Raw genomic sequence first — 14999 nt, 5'->3', positions numbered from 1 at the left:
ACCTGAATGGCCAAACATGGAATGTGGTTTTCATTCTCCTTATAGAGACAAAGCTACACAATTTTGCAGAATTGTCCTCATGTAGGTCAGATGCCGGAAAAAAAAGTTCTTTAATGCTTAAATAGAAAGAAAATATATTTTTTTATTATTCTACATTAATAAAATAATGTTTTGTAATAACGTGCTCAGCCTCAGGCCTAGACATGAGCACACTTAACCATGACTAGTGGAATATTATATACTCTGTTTTATAGTCTGTTGCCTGTTAGTATATAAATAGAAAATAGCTCGTTTCTCTTAAGTGCAGCAGTTCTCTGTGAGTGTGTGAGTGGTGAGGGTTCAGTGAAAGCTCACTGAAAGTAATCGACGAGGACAGGAAGCAGATTGAAATGATAGGATGGCTGGGACTTCTCTGCAGGCTGAAAAAGCTTTACCAGGAAAAATGTGCACACTAAAGTGTGAGCATGTGCACCACACTGCAACATACACGCACGCACACACACACACACACACACACACACACACACACACACACACACACACAAGCACTAAAAACTTTCATTGTTAGTTTGAAAATATTTCGGACTACATGAAGTCAGTTCTGCAGTCACAGCACTGGGGAATTAAAAAAAATTCTCTTTGATCATTAACACTTTGATATCACTTTGCATGAAGTGGAGAGGTGTGCAAAAGACCACGCGAGAGCCCACTCAGCTAGTTTAGAGTCAGATCAGCGGCTCGTGGTAGCTCAAAGAGGCCGATCAGGGCTCATTTTCCGACGTTACTGAGGCTGGAGTTAAACGTGGCATTAAAAGCTCCCAGATGCTACTGTAGACATCACATCCTCCATCCATCATTAAGCTAGGATTTTATCATCATTAAGCTATAAGGAGTTTCCATGCTATGAGCTCAGTTAATCAGTGATTTTTCAGCTGAGCCTGCAACCCATCTACATGAACGCATTTTGAGAACTGGTACATCACCAAACAGTTTAATATAATTCACAGATTTATTATTTTGCACTTTTATTGCATCGATTTATTTACTTTCAGTATTAATAGGGTTGCCTAAACATCACTGAAGCTGAAAATGTAAATTGTAACATGTAGAACTGCTTCCTAAAAATACTGATATCATAAAACTAGCCGACCTTTTTGAATTACTGGTCAACTACTAAAAATTTGGGGGGCTTAGTTGTTAGCATGTTTGCCTCGCACCTCCTTTGTTGGGGGTTCGATTCCCACCTCCTCCCTGTGTGCATGGAGTTTGCATGCTATCCTCGTGCTTTGGGGGCTTCCTCCGGGTACTCCGGTTTCCTCCCCTAGTCCAAAGACATGCATTGTAGGCCGACTGGCATCTCTAAATTGTCCATAGTGTGTGAATGGGTGTGTTGCTGTGTGTGCGATTGTGCCCTGCAATGGGTTGGCACCCCATCCAGGGTGTCATGACCCTGTGTAGGATAAGTTGTACAGAAAATAGATGGATGGATAGTAAACATTTGTATTCATGCAACCCCTAGCATACACACACACGCACACATTAAATGCTTCAATGTTTAATAGTTAACCCTTATAAATGACCAATCATTGCTTTGTTTATCTATTCATTCTTTGACACATTCAAGCATTCACTGATTCATTTCACTAGTCGATCTCAAAGAGCACAGATGATAGAGATTTGGCAATAGAGTGCCTGGTATGTCCAAAAGTGACGAACAAGTAATTTACTTACAAAAGCGCCTATCCAAACCGTGACAAATTTATTTTCCAATGGGCCAAATTCCATGCTGCATAACAGGAGGATAGAGCCAACAAGACACTGGTTTATCTTCAGGTAATGAGACGTGTGCCGAGAGCGGGCTGATATAACCTCTTCCAAATAATTTTGATATACAATTATGAGACACTCATTGTAATCCATCCAATCATCATCACCATCATCATCATCATCATCATCATCATCATCATCATTATCATCATTACAATCATCACCATGGATGGGCATAAATATATCAAACAATAATACTAAACACCCCAAATATACTGAATCTCCATTAATTGCCAAATGTTTGAAAACATTTAACAATATATTTAAGGGACACACAAGATCACTCGGGTACCTTAATTAAGGTAATAATAGTGTCCTGGTGGATGGTAGCCAACATTAAGTCTAGATATCTTTTAGATACCACACTGTGGTCTTCACTAAACCATGAAGAGTCAGAGGAAAGTGTTTAATATGACCAGATCACAGCAGCTAAAACTGATCATCTGAACTGATCTGATCAACTGAAATCTTTTAAGCACAATAAACATCTAGTAAAGGAAAATAAAGAAGGACCGTACAGTGGGTTTTTGCTATCTGCTGGAGTCAGATCTCTCATATCTCTCATCGCTATCTCTTCCTCAATGATTTAGAGGCATAGTTGTGCTGCTCAGGAACTGTTCAGAAGGTGCTGGCCTTGATAAGTCTTTAATAGGGAGTTAGGGGGAAAAATTTAGCTATAGAGCAGCTCTGGGGTGTGTCTTTTTATGTCTATTTTTTTTTTCACATGAGAATCTGTTTATGAAATATATACACTATAGTAGTTTGTATTTCAGATATGTGTATCAGAAATACTGCCCATTGCTGATCATCATCATTATCACTGTTGTTATATTCATACAGCATTATTTCAACGTCCAAAACCTGTTATAATTAATAAATAAATACATAAATAAATAAATCCCACAGATAATACCGACATGCTGTATAATACAAGTAGAATTATCTTTTAACTAAAATGTTTGGTGGCAGGAACTAAAGACAAACATAAACCAGAAAGCACCAAATGCAGGAAACAAAAAGGACAGAGCACTGCTAACGAGCACTGGCACAAGCACACCTCTGACTCTTTGTGTGTTATTTCTGAATTTTTAACAACTGAGTGATCAGCCCACTTTCTAATGATTTACTTATCCATAAACCTGCTTTCAAGTTACAAAAGGTCCAGATGCAATTTCTCTGGTTCTAAGACTAACTATACAGCTGGAATTGTATATTAATTAATAGGCGAAGTTAACACTCTGAAGTCAACATAAAACATAAAATATAAACATAAACAGAACAAGCTTAATTATGTTGCCGTAAAATGCTTTTCTATTTTATCTTGTAAACATCTCCTATTATCTTCATGCTTTTATTAGCTTATTGCCCCATGCAGCCCAGTCATGAAGGCTCTCCTGTTTTAAACCTCTTTGACTCAGGAGGATTGTGAGGATAAGGGACTCTGCAGCACCTGGGTTAGTCACAATGAACTCTGGCTGACCTTCAAAGCTGCATAAAGCACAGTATTCACCTTACAGCCCAAGAATCTCCATCTAACACCATCTGCCTGCAAGACCTCCATTCATTGTTCATGAATGGATCAAATGAACAGTTTTCAACTCATAATCAATTAAGAATCAGTTACGGTGCCAATGTACAGCTGCTGCAGGCAACATCAAATCCTTTTCAAATTATGTCTACAACATGCTGAACAAACATGCATTCAATTTGCCCAAAAGTGCTATATGAAGGCCTCATACATCACAATTTTGTCTCAAAGCCAGCTCTAAGTTCCAAGTTTATTGAGTTTCTAGAGTCTTTCTAGATTTGTGAGTCACGCCAAAAAGCTCCACTCTGACTCAACACTATGTTCGCAGCTCTGCAGAAAAGTGAGACAGAGGGGGGAAAAAACCCTTTTGGCATGGTGCTATTCTCTGAGTTGATGCCAGCTTCACTGGAATAGGAGAAGGCTTCAAACCTCTAAAAGGAAAAGTCACATAAGCTTCTTCTTCTATTTTTTCCCTAGCTGCTGTTGGATCAGAGATTTCCTTGACTCAACATTAGCTCCCCCTCTGTTCCATCAATACTGCCACACATTAGCAAGACTGATGATGACTTCACCTGTTGGATGCACGCTGTTCAGTTTCAACGTAGATGAATGATGTTTTGGCGTTCAGAACAGCAGATCTTGTAAAAACCGATCAGTACCTAATTGCAGAAGACTTTATAAGAACTCCAGATGTTAGATTTGAGCATCTGGGTATGTGCTGAATGAAGTGTCTTTGTCAGAGCCGGGATGGTAATGCAGGTGTATGACTCGTTCGTTTAAATCAAACACTTACATTGCCGACTTCAGAGTAATCCATGTCTTGACACATTCACCTTTGCTCTTTCCCTCCACTCTGAAATGAATCATGACTTAAAGACCGCAAGGTTTACAGTAGGAAAGAGCTGACACTAGTGTAACATTTCCTGCTTTTTTTAGTTAATTTATAACAATTATTTAAATTATAGACATTATACTTTTATACAGAGATCATCATACATATCTATATTTATCCATATCGTCAGTGAGTGCTGTACAATTTCATCCATCCAACCATCCATCCATTTTCTGTACCACGTATCCTACACAGAGTCATGGGGAGACTGGAGCCTATCCTCGGGGCACAAGGCAGGGGACACCTTGGGTAGGATGCCAATCCATCACAGGGCACAATCACACACCCACACTCAGACACTACAGACAATTTGGAAATGACAAATCAGCCTACAGCGCATGTCTTTGGACTGAGTGAGGAAACCAGAGTACCCAAAGGAAACCCCTGAAGCACGGGGAGAACATACATAATCCACGCACCTATGGCGGTGGTGGGAATCAAACCTCCAACCCTGGAGGTGTGAGGAAAACGTGCTAAACACTAAGCCAGCATTCCCCCAAGTGTACAATTTCACTGAAACAAGGAGTCCCAAGCTACTGCACTGTATGAGCAAAATGGCACAACATTGCATAAAAGTTTGAGGGTCAATTATAACACCACTCAATGCTGTAAACATACATGTATGTCAGGGGGAAAAAACTATGTTAAAATGTCATACATTTATTACTACATGTAATATACCTTTGAGAGTAGCTGTTCCACCTAATCTGTTCGCACACTTCTTATGATGCTCCCACTCAGTAAAAATAAAATAAAATCCATGCAGAATGGTGACACAAAAATGTTAGTTAATTAGAGTACAGTAATTGGCATATAATTGCAGTCCAGTTCAGACCAGGCACAGGTACACTTGACCCTCATAACAGCATTGTGTTTTTCTTTCTTTCTTTTTTTTGAAAGCCCAAACAGGAATGCACACCAAAACAGAAACAGTCCTGCTGCCACCCAAATTCAGTCCTATCAACAAATAATGCTAGTTAGCTACATTAGCTGTCAGCGTAGCAAGTCATGTTAATTGTTCAACACCTCTGACAATCACAATTCTCAATGCTGCTGAGAATTGTCTTCCCAGGTTAGCTGGCTAATGCTAACCAGGCAGGGAAGAGCAGCCACATTCTGTTCAGCTCAAGGGACATTTCTGTTCAAATGGCAGAAATGTCTGCCAAATAGAAATAGTTTTGCTCAGCAAGAAAAAAATAGAGGGAACACATATAAACACAGCTGTAGCAGATGACTTTCTCTGTTCGGCGTTATGACGTTTAATGTCCCCGACAAATTCTGTAGTTCAATTTAGCCACTTGTTAGCAACTGTCTTTTTCAAGACATGTAAAAGCTTTACAAAATCACAAGTGATGTATTACTGATGTATTTTATGTAGCAGAATAAAACGTGAAAATATCGTGAGCTTGTATTAACCACAGACCTTATTTCAAGCATTTAACCAAAAACCCATTCAAAAAAATCCATTGACTTTGATACGATGGAACCGGAAGTGCAAAAATGCTAACTAATTTCTGGGTTTTAGCACTCTATTAGGACTAAGTAATTACAGTAGATCACTGGATGCCCATTATATACATGCGGAGAAGCTAACACAGCAATAGGCAATTTAACCATGTTGCAGATAGGGAAAGCAAGTGTGCCTGCTATCCCATAGAATCTTAGAATTTTAGTACATGCAATAGCTAACATTGTTCACATTGCAGACTATGGCGCAACATGACCAGGTTTGTTCCTGAGTCTGCAAAAGTCTCTTCCTTTTGCTGAATTTGCAGAAGCAACTGCATCCTATTCAGTCGCCGTGTTTACAAGAAGTTCATGAATAAATCAAAGGATTTCTAATTAAAGTGCATAATCTAAATAATTCTGTCTGTTTGAAGAGTAGCAGACAGCTTTTGCACTTGTTTTCCTTTGTTTCATGTGGTGCTGGGTGTGTAACTGATTAGCTCCTAACACTCCTCATCTCACACAACGAATATAATGATACCCCCTGCTGTTGACCTAGCATTGTGTTCTCCAATGAATAAAGACAAATATGTCTATTTAACAAAATATCACTTGCAAGGTTATTGTCCCTTTCCTGTGCCCATCCCCCAAGCACTTACTTGAGGATTTGCATGATGCTGACCCAAGCTCGGAAACACAATCTGCCATGCAGCCAGTCCCGGCTGCTATTTTCAGTCCAGATATCAGTCCAGAGACTAAGCGGGACAGTATCTTGGAAATCTTGAGCACAAATTAGTCATTTACATTCCTTTCTGTTTCCAAAGCATTTTTTTTCTGTCCTACTGCAATGTAAGTGTGTACAGTATTACTCTCATGGAAATGCTAGTAAATCAAGCTTGTTGCTTGCTAGTATCTGAAGCTCCTGCAGAGGTTTGCACATGCCAGGAAAATAACAAGTCTCTAGCTCTAAGGGTGTTTCTGGGTTTAAGTAACCTGTGTAGTACCAAGGTTCAGCCATTTAGTGTACAAGGTTGATGATGATGACCTTGACATCCAGTGCAGCATAGAAGAGTTTGCAAAATTTGGGCCATGAGCACTTGTCCATACAGTGGGTTACTGTATTTCTGTTGAGACAAACAAACTGCCTCTTCCTCTCCAAAATCAATAGCAATCAGCACTATTAGTCTCCCATTCAATCCCCCCCCCATGGAAAGCGTTGCCAATTTGCCAATACCATCAGTGTGACAGGATCACAGAAGCAGTGCACAGTGTGCTAGAGAAAACTATTACCTGTACTGTGGAAGAGGAATGCCTGAGGCCTCACATGCTAGGATAGCCTCCTGCTTTGGAGAGTAGATAGGGAGAATCAGGTCACTGGGCTCTGTTCTCCACCTCGGACCATGAAACAGTGCATCTTCTGCATAAGCTGGTGAGAAGAGAAGAAAAAATCAGAGCATCAGTGATAGCTTTACCTCAAAAACTCTGCTTAATATTTGAAAGAGTTTTATGTAAGTTTTATGCTACATTTTTTATGTAACTCTGCTGAGATCAAATTCTAACTCGCCAACCTTAATAGTATGACTTTACTACTAATACTGTAAATTATTTTGTGTGTGGTGATACAGAGGTGTCTCAGGGTTGCCAGAAAAGTACTAGAAAAAGATTTACAATAAACATCGGTAAACATATTTATAGTGAAATACTGTAATATCTTACATAGTACAAAATACAAAATCCAGTACATTTGCTCATTAGGCTGATGCTTTTAAAGAAACATGACATACAATGCAGAATACAACTGAGGTTAAGGGTCTTGATCACAGACCCAGCCATGGCAGTTTGGTGGTGCTGAGGTTTGAGCTTAAATAAGTTACATTGAGTCAACAACTTCTACCACTTAATTCACTAAATGATTGCATTGACTCAGTGCAAGTTAGTTAAGCTAGTTATGGTGGTTCAGTGGCTTTGAGTTATAGCGCAGAAGGTTGTCTGTTCAAATCCCAGCACTGCCAAGCTGCCATGGTTGTATCCTTGAGTAAGACCCTTAACCTTCAGCACAGTTGTATCCTGCATTGTATGTCACATTTCTTTAAAAGTATCAGTGAAATGAGCAAATGTATTGGATTATGTTTTGTTTAATACTATGTAAGATATTAAGGTACTTTACTCTAAACATGTTCACAATTTTTACAGTACTTTATTGGCAACCCTGTTGCCGGTAAATTACTGTAAAATATACAGTCAAAGCTGTTGTGCACACACTTACTATAATTGGGATATACATTAATTCCTCTATTCTCTGATTAAGGAAGAAATAACAGTTATTTTGATTACTGTACAGTATATACAGTACTAAAAGGCATCTGTCCATAACACAAATTATGTATACATTATTTTTATATATAGAGAAAGTTACAATTTACTATTAAACAGTTCATTCAAAACTCCATTCAGCACACCTCCCTGGCAGTTCTGTATAGTTTGAATCTACTTGAGTTAGAGGCTTTTTACTCCACCTATATACAGTGAGGGGAAATAAGTATTCAGACACTTTGGTTTTGTTATTCAATATACCTACAATGCATATATCCACTTCAAATTTACAGACATAATGTAGTTGGTTGGGAATCTTTCACATAGCAAGTAGCAATAATGATGAAGGTGAAGGAGCTCCCTGAAGTTCTCCAGGGAAAACATTAAATGACACTCAAATAAAAAAAGCTACAGAGCCATAGCAAAGTCCTTAAACATCTCTTTCATTATAATTGGTTGGATAATATGCAAATGGAAAGTTCAGGGAGACACAACTAATCATGCAACTAATTTACAGCAGTCACTTAAAAAGAGTTGCAGGTTGACCTGAAAGCAGCAGGAACAACAGTTACGCACAGAACAATAAACAATGAACTGCACCACAATCATCTCCATCCCTACAGCCCACGCAAAACTCTGCTGCTAAAAAAGAAGCACAGACATATGTATCTAAAAGCATTTATACAAATCAGAACTCTGTTGGAACAATATACTCTGGTCAGATAGAACAAACTACTCTGGTCGAAAATAGAAATCTTTGGCAAATTCAGATCAATTTAGCATCATTATATAAAGCTGATTTTCTGTCAACGGTACCAAGGCATTACACATCATCAAACGAACCAAAAATTGAGGGAAGTAGTGGGACCTATTAGAGGAGAATTTATTCTCATTAACCAATAAACTGAATCTGGGGAGAAGATGGATGTATCACCATGACAACGACTCAAAACATAGACCCAAAATAATTCAAGAGGGCCTTTCATGGCCTAGCCAGTCTCCTGACTTGAAAATGTATGGATGATTTTGAAATTGCAGCTTGTCAGAGGGACTCATGAAAGATTAGTGAATTGAAGACAATTTGTCAAGAGAAATGGGTCAGAATTTAAACCATAATGCTGCAAAAAGCTTATTACTTCTTACTGTGGACATCTCCAAGCTGTAATTGCATCAAACAGCTTTTGCAATAAAGTACTAATTTTGGTGTCTGAATACTTTTTTCTATCAATTTTGTATTTTAAACATATTTTTATGCTCATGAACAAATACCTTTTTGTTCATATTTATGCGTACAAAGTCCAAAGACATTATGTGAAGTTGCTACATGCACTGGAAGCATATTAAAAAACAAAAAGAAAAAGTGTCCGAATACTTATTTCTTCTCACTGTAGATAATAGTTTAGTGCATATAGTCCCAGTTTTCAGAAGCCAGAAATGACTTAAAAGTTGGGAAGAATCATAGCGCAATACAAAGAATTAACAAGAGCAAGAGCTGTTGTTAAAGAAACAACTTCATGTAATATCAGATGTGCCAGAAGGGTATTGACCTAACTGGAAGCAAACAATAAAAATAAATAAACCTGCGTAAATCTCTTTGCCTATTTAGTTAGGTAAATTATGGCTCTTTAATTAAGCAGTAACTACATGGGTCACTGGACAAATGACCTTCCCTAAAGTGGTTTATCCATACTGATTTATTCTTCACATGTGTTTGTCTCAGTTCTGCAGTATCCCTGCCCAGGAACACACAGCTACATTAAGACCTGAGCTGTTTTGTAAATTTATCAGTTAAATTACAGACAAATGAAAATCTTTACAATTCAGTTCAATAGTGGACTTGCGTAAGGAGAAGTAAAGTGAAATTATTCATTCATTCATGGATTTAGATCATAGGGAACACTGGGCAGGAGAAGGGACTCCAGTCCAGACTATGCACACACTCATTTACACCTAAGGGGCAATTTAGCATAGTCAATCCACCAAAATTAGGAATTTAAAAGAAATTCACGCAGACAAAGGGAAGAAAATGAAAAACTAGGATAACTCAAACTCAGGATGGAATTGTGAGCTGTGAGGTGACAGATCCTTCCATTACAGTACCATGTTGCCCGGCTAAAATGATTGCTCTGAATGAAAGAAAAGGTTAGTTAATAGTCTTTAGCAAATTTTAAGTTGAAAGTCCTTCAATTAAGAGTTATTCTGTGTACTATAAATGTAAAGTCTGTAAGAGTTGCTTAGTATGTCAAGTAGTGCTACACAGATCATCTTCAGCAGAGCTCAGAGGCATGACATGCACTGACAGGATTTTGTTACTGAAATCTCTTCTTTCATCAGACTTGTCAAGCCCCATCTGTGAGTCATGTCTGCCTCTGCACTACCTGGCTGAAGTGATTTAATTTTCTGACACTTTCTTATTTTTTTTCCTACTAAAGTGAACAGGTATTGTTTGAAGGGGTTTGCACTCGGTTACCATAAAAATTTAATTCAATTCACATTAAATTTGACCTTTGCTTTAAAGCATTAAGCTCAGATGCAAAAAATACAAAATAAATAAATAAAAGAGAGAAAATGAAATTCACTGGAAGTCCCAGGAGTGCAGAGGGTAGTACAGAGATAGTGCTTTCTGAGGAGATATGGACACAGTTCCATCCAAAGGTTCCAGATAATCATCTCTGACAAGCACATAACCATTGATAGGACTCAAGATCCAGTGAAAACCTGCGAGCCTGAATGTAAAAGGCCTCTGAATAATTATCTGAAGGGGAATGCTTAAAATAAAAAATAAAAAAACAATGGATCATTCAGAAAGCTCCCCATCTTGCACTAGTGTTAAGTGCTCTAGCTTAGGTAGCAAGCATGCATGTGTCCTGGGTATGTGGCTTTGTTATGGCATAATTCTCAAATAAGTCAGTAAAACTCCATACATATGCGACAAGTCACGATAACTCGTGTTAGCCACCCCATTTCATTCAGAATGTTCTTGAGAGCTTTATCTGAAAGCTACATATACCTGAAGAGAATATTTTCTGAAACCATATTCCACTGTAGAGGTAAATTGAGTCATGGCACCACTACATCTTAATCCCATTCAATGTATCTTCAAACAGAACCTGTTTATCTTCAAACACGAGTAGACAGGTTTAGATTGTATTTCAGATTTCTCTACAATTACAGTAAACAGACTTACATGACACAACATGAACACTGAATCTAAAATGAATATGGAAAACAAGAGAAGAAATGGAGGTTTGGAATAAAATGACGCATGAGACATTTTACCTGCAAGGCAGTCAGTGACTGATAGCAGCACTATCCATTTCCATAGTAACGTCATCTTCAGTTGCCAAGGGCAAATATGAATCTCATCCAATTGCTTGTGAATGGTATAGTTTTCCCTCTTAAATCAAGATGTATAATCTGTGGGAAAAGTAATTAAAGAAATAATGAAAATGAGACATTTTGGGCCAAATGTGACAGGCTTTTTTTTTTTAAACTTTGGGTTACAGACACATTAATGATTACACTTTTGTTGCAGTAATCACCTTCAATCTAGAAATAAATGTGGCTAAAAGCATCCATTCATCCATCCATTTTCTGTATCACTTATCCTTACTAGGTTACGGGAACCTGGAGCTTATTCCAGGAGGCATGGGGAACAAAAAATATCAACAAGATAAATAATCAACAAGCCTCTCTTTTCACTGAATAAGTGCTTTAAATATTTAAAAGGTTTTAGCGTGTAAGTAGATGGACTCAGAAAGTGATGTGTAATTATGGCATTTGTATTGTGAACTACTCATAAGTGTTCTTTAAAATGCTCCAGCGGAACCATTTAACCTTTGGTTCATAGAAAACATATCCAGTACAGTTCAGCTCAATTTAAACTATGTGCAGCTTGTTAAGCTGAAAAAAGATTAAACATCAGCTTGCCTCATTGCTATAATAACTCATTAACCTCAAAAACTATTTTCCCTCACATATAAATAGGAACTGTCAGCCTCTATACAGACACTTTTCCACTGGCTCTCAGAGATGTACACAAATATATGCTAATTATAGTATCCTTTTCACCCTATTTTTTTTTTCTCAGAGACCTTCCAGGAAGCCTGCTGAAGTATGTTAGGCATTAAGAAAGACTGGAAGCATGCCAAGCCTGAGATTGAGCCGGAATCGCAAATCCTGCCGTACGGAAGACAGCTGCTAAAAATGCTCTCGATAATAAGCTCTCAATAAATAAACACATTATTATGGCCACCATGCCCTAGATTGCTAAATGTTGTATGGTAGAATTATGTTTAGAGCAACTTTAGCATTGGAATTACGGTGGCCCATGAATGCAAAACACATCAACAAACTGAAAATGTAATAGCAAATCAGAGAACACAACACCAAAATAGAAAAACACAACAACAAATCAGAAAACACACCAATATTAACTACAGCATATAACTATATTAACTATATACAGTATACACTAATACTAACTAATATCAACCAATATTAACTGTAATTACAGTATATATGTGATTGGTTACAGTGACTCTGAAATAAAAAAGAAATATGAGCCTAAATAAATCTATTTATGCTTTTATTTGTGCTTATTTTTTATCAAGGGCATTCATATGAAATTATATTAGCTATGCTGTTAACACTGTATGTCATTAATATGCAACTCAGTGTCACGCAAAAATTAAAAAATAAAAAATAAAAATTCAATGTGTCCAAATTGTTGTCCAAAATGCAATGTATGCACCTTCTATAATTTTGGGCACAAGTATATGTTGCATAGCAATATTGCAGAGCTTTCACTCAAATGACGTATGTATCTTTGTATTAAATCATTTTTGCTAGGCTAACTAGATAAAAGATGTTCTGCACCACTGTATATTCTTTTCTAGGCTCAGTAAAGTGATTACAGTGTAAGAAAAGATCAGGATGCATCACTTGATTTTGGATGAGGAGTTATAACAGCACCAACAGCTGATATAATAAAGACATCATACAACCTTAGGAATGCATCACAGATTTTTGGGTCTTTTTAAAGCATAAAGACTGACTAGGAAGGGCACAGAACATTGTTATTGCTTGCCAATAATGACCACATTTCTGGTGTTATAATCTGGAGAAAACATTAAACCTTTTGATTCCATTCAGTCTTTCAGACAAGCACACCTTTCCTTGACATGAGATGAATAGTTCCATTGTGTTTAAAATTGTCACATCTTACACATAACTACATGTGCACACACTCTGTTCTTTGGCTCTGATTCAAACAAAGGCCTCTCTTGTCTTCAACTAGCTGTGCCTCCTAACCTCATGAATAAAGATGAAGAGCAGGCATGATCTGCTGTCAGTGGATAGTTTGGCATACACTTTGCAGACCTTGTGAGCTCCTGATGTAATTGTCTCTGGGAGGATTTGGCTGGTGTCTTAAGGTTTGGAGACATATTTTTCCACTGGATTAACTCTCATACTGGAGTACTTTCTCAACAGTGAGGGCAAAGTGAATTAGCAGAGTCGTTCAACTGCTGTTGCTAACTACATTTACATATTTAGCCTAATAATCACTCAACAATCCACCTAGTAAAAATAAAAATTTTATGTATGCACCACAGTTGGAGTAAAAATCCAAAACAGCAGATCTTGTGGGGTGTTCCCGGTATGCAGTGGTTAGTACCTATCAAAAGTGGTCCAAGGAAAGACAACCGGTGGATTGGTGACAGGTTCATGAGTGCCCAAGGCTCACTGATGCGTGTGGGTAGTGAAGGTTAGCCCGTCTGGTCTGATCCCACAGAAGAGCTACTATAGCACAAATTGCTGAAAAGTTCATGCTGGCACACAGTACATAGCAGCTTGCTGCGTATGGGCCTGAGTAGCTGCAGACCAGTCAGCGTGCCCATGTTGACCCCTGTCAACCGCAGAAAGAGCCTACAATAGGCATGTGAGCATCAGAACTGGACCATAAAGAAATGGAAAACGGTTTCCTGGTCTGATGAATCACATTTTCTTTTGCATCATGTGGATGGCTAGATGCGTGTGTATCGTTTACCTGGGGAAAAGATGGCCCCAGGATGCACTATGGGAAAAAGGCAAGCCGGCAGAGGCTGTGTGATGCTAGGAAACTTTGGGCCCTGACATTCATGTGGATGTTACTTTGACACAAACCATCTACCATAACATTGTTGCAGCCCAAGTACACTCCTAGGCGATGGTATTCCCTAAAGGCAGTGGTCTCTTTCAGCAGGATAATACATCATGCCACACTGCAAAAATTGTTTATGAATTGTTTGAGAAAGATGACAATGAGTTCAAGGTGTTGCCTTTGCCTCAAAATTTCCCAGATTTCTATCAGATCGAGCATCTGTGGGATGTGCTGGATGCTGGACAAACAGTCTGATCTGCGGCTAACGTCTCGGTGCCAAATACCACAGCACACCTTCAGAGGGCTTGTGGAATCCATGCCTTGATGGGTCAGAGCTGTTTTGGCAACACAAGGAGAACCTACACAATATTAGGTAGGTGGTTTTAATGTTATGGCTGATCGGTGTAAAAGAATTGTTAGTTTGGATGAACCTGATGGCATCTGGGGGCATCAAACTAATATTTTGAGGCAGATGCAGGGTGCAAACTGACCTCAATAAAGTTGGCTCAGTGTTGAATATTTACCAGACATTCAGTGAGGATGCAGAACTTATGTAATGGATGTTATGGATGCAGCACACAGTAAAAAAAAAAAAAAAGGGGGGGGGGGGGGGGTTTAATAAAATCTTGTATTTCTTGTGCAGTCAGTCCCAAATAACGGCTTTTAATGTTAGCAATACAGCAAATGATAATATGTGTACTTTGTATTATTTTTTAACAACTAGAGCATTCTTTTTTTCTGGAATGTTGGGCAAATCTGAAATGTTTTTTTTTCATATGTGAACTTTAATGCAGTCACAAACACACTCTCAAGGAATGTTTAATAATCAGACTTAGATGATGTTTTGCAGA

The 14999-nt window shown here is 38.2% G+C and overlaps 1 protein-coding gene across 5 annotated transcripts in view; it reads right to left on the bottom strand.

Annotated features, from left to right (window-relative positions):
* cntn3b (contactin 3b) overlaps window positions 1-14999 on the bottom strand; it is an 86347-nt gene that overhangs the window by 60947 nt on the left and 10401 nt on the right. For all 5 annotated transcript variants that reach the window (XM_053636001.1, XM_053636002.1, XM_053635999.1 and 2 more), the window contains 2 exons: window positions 11286-11423; window positions 6984-7119 (listed from right to left, as the gene is read on the bottom strand). In XM_053636001.1, coding sequence (XP_053491976.1) covers window positions 6984-7119; window positions 11286-11340 — 191 coding nt within the window. In that variant the 5' untranslated portion in view covers window positions 11341-11423. The remainder of the gene's footprint in view (window positions 1-6983; window positions 7120-11285; window positions 11424-14999) is intronic.

This window comes from Ictalurus furcatus, chromosome 11, assembly GCF_023375685.1.
Source record: "Ictalurus furcatus strain D&B chromosome 11, Billie_1.0, whole genome shotgun sequence".
Taxonomy (NCBI): Eukaryota; Metazoa; Chordata; class Actinopteri; order Siluriformes; family Ictaluridae; genus Ictalurus; species Ictalurus furcatus.
The sequence above is the reverse complement of the archived record's forward strand: the minus strand, read 5'-3'. Positions and strand labels throughout refer to the sequence as shown.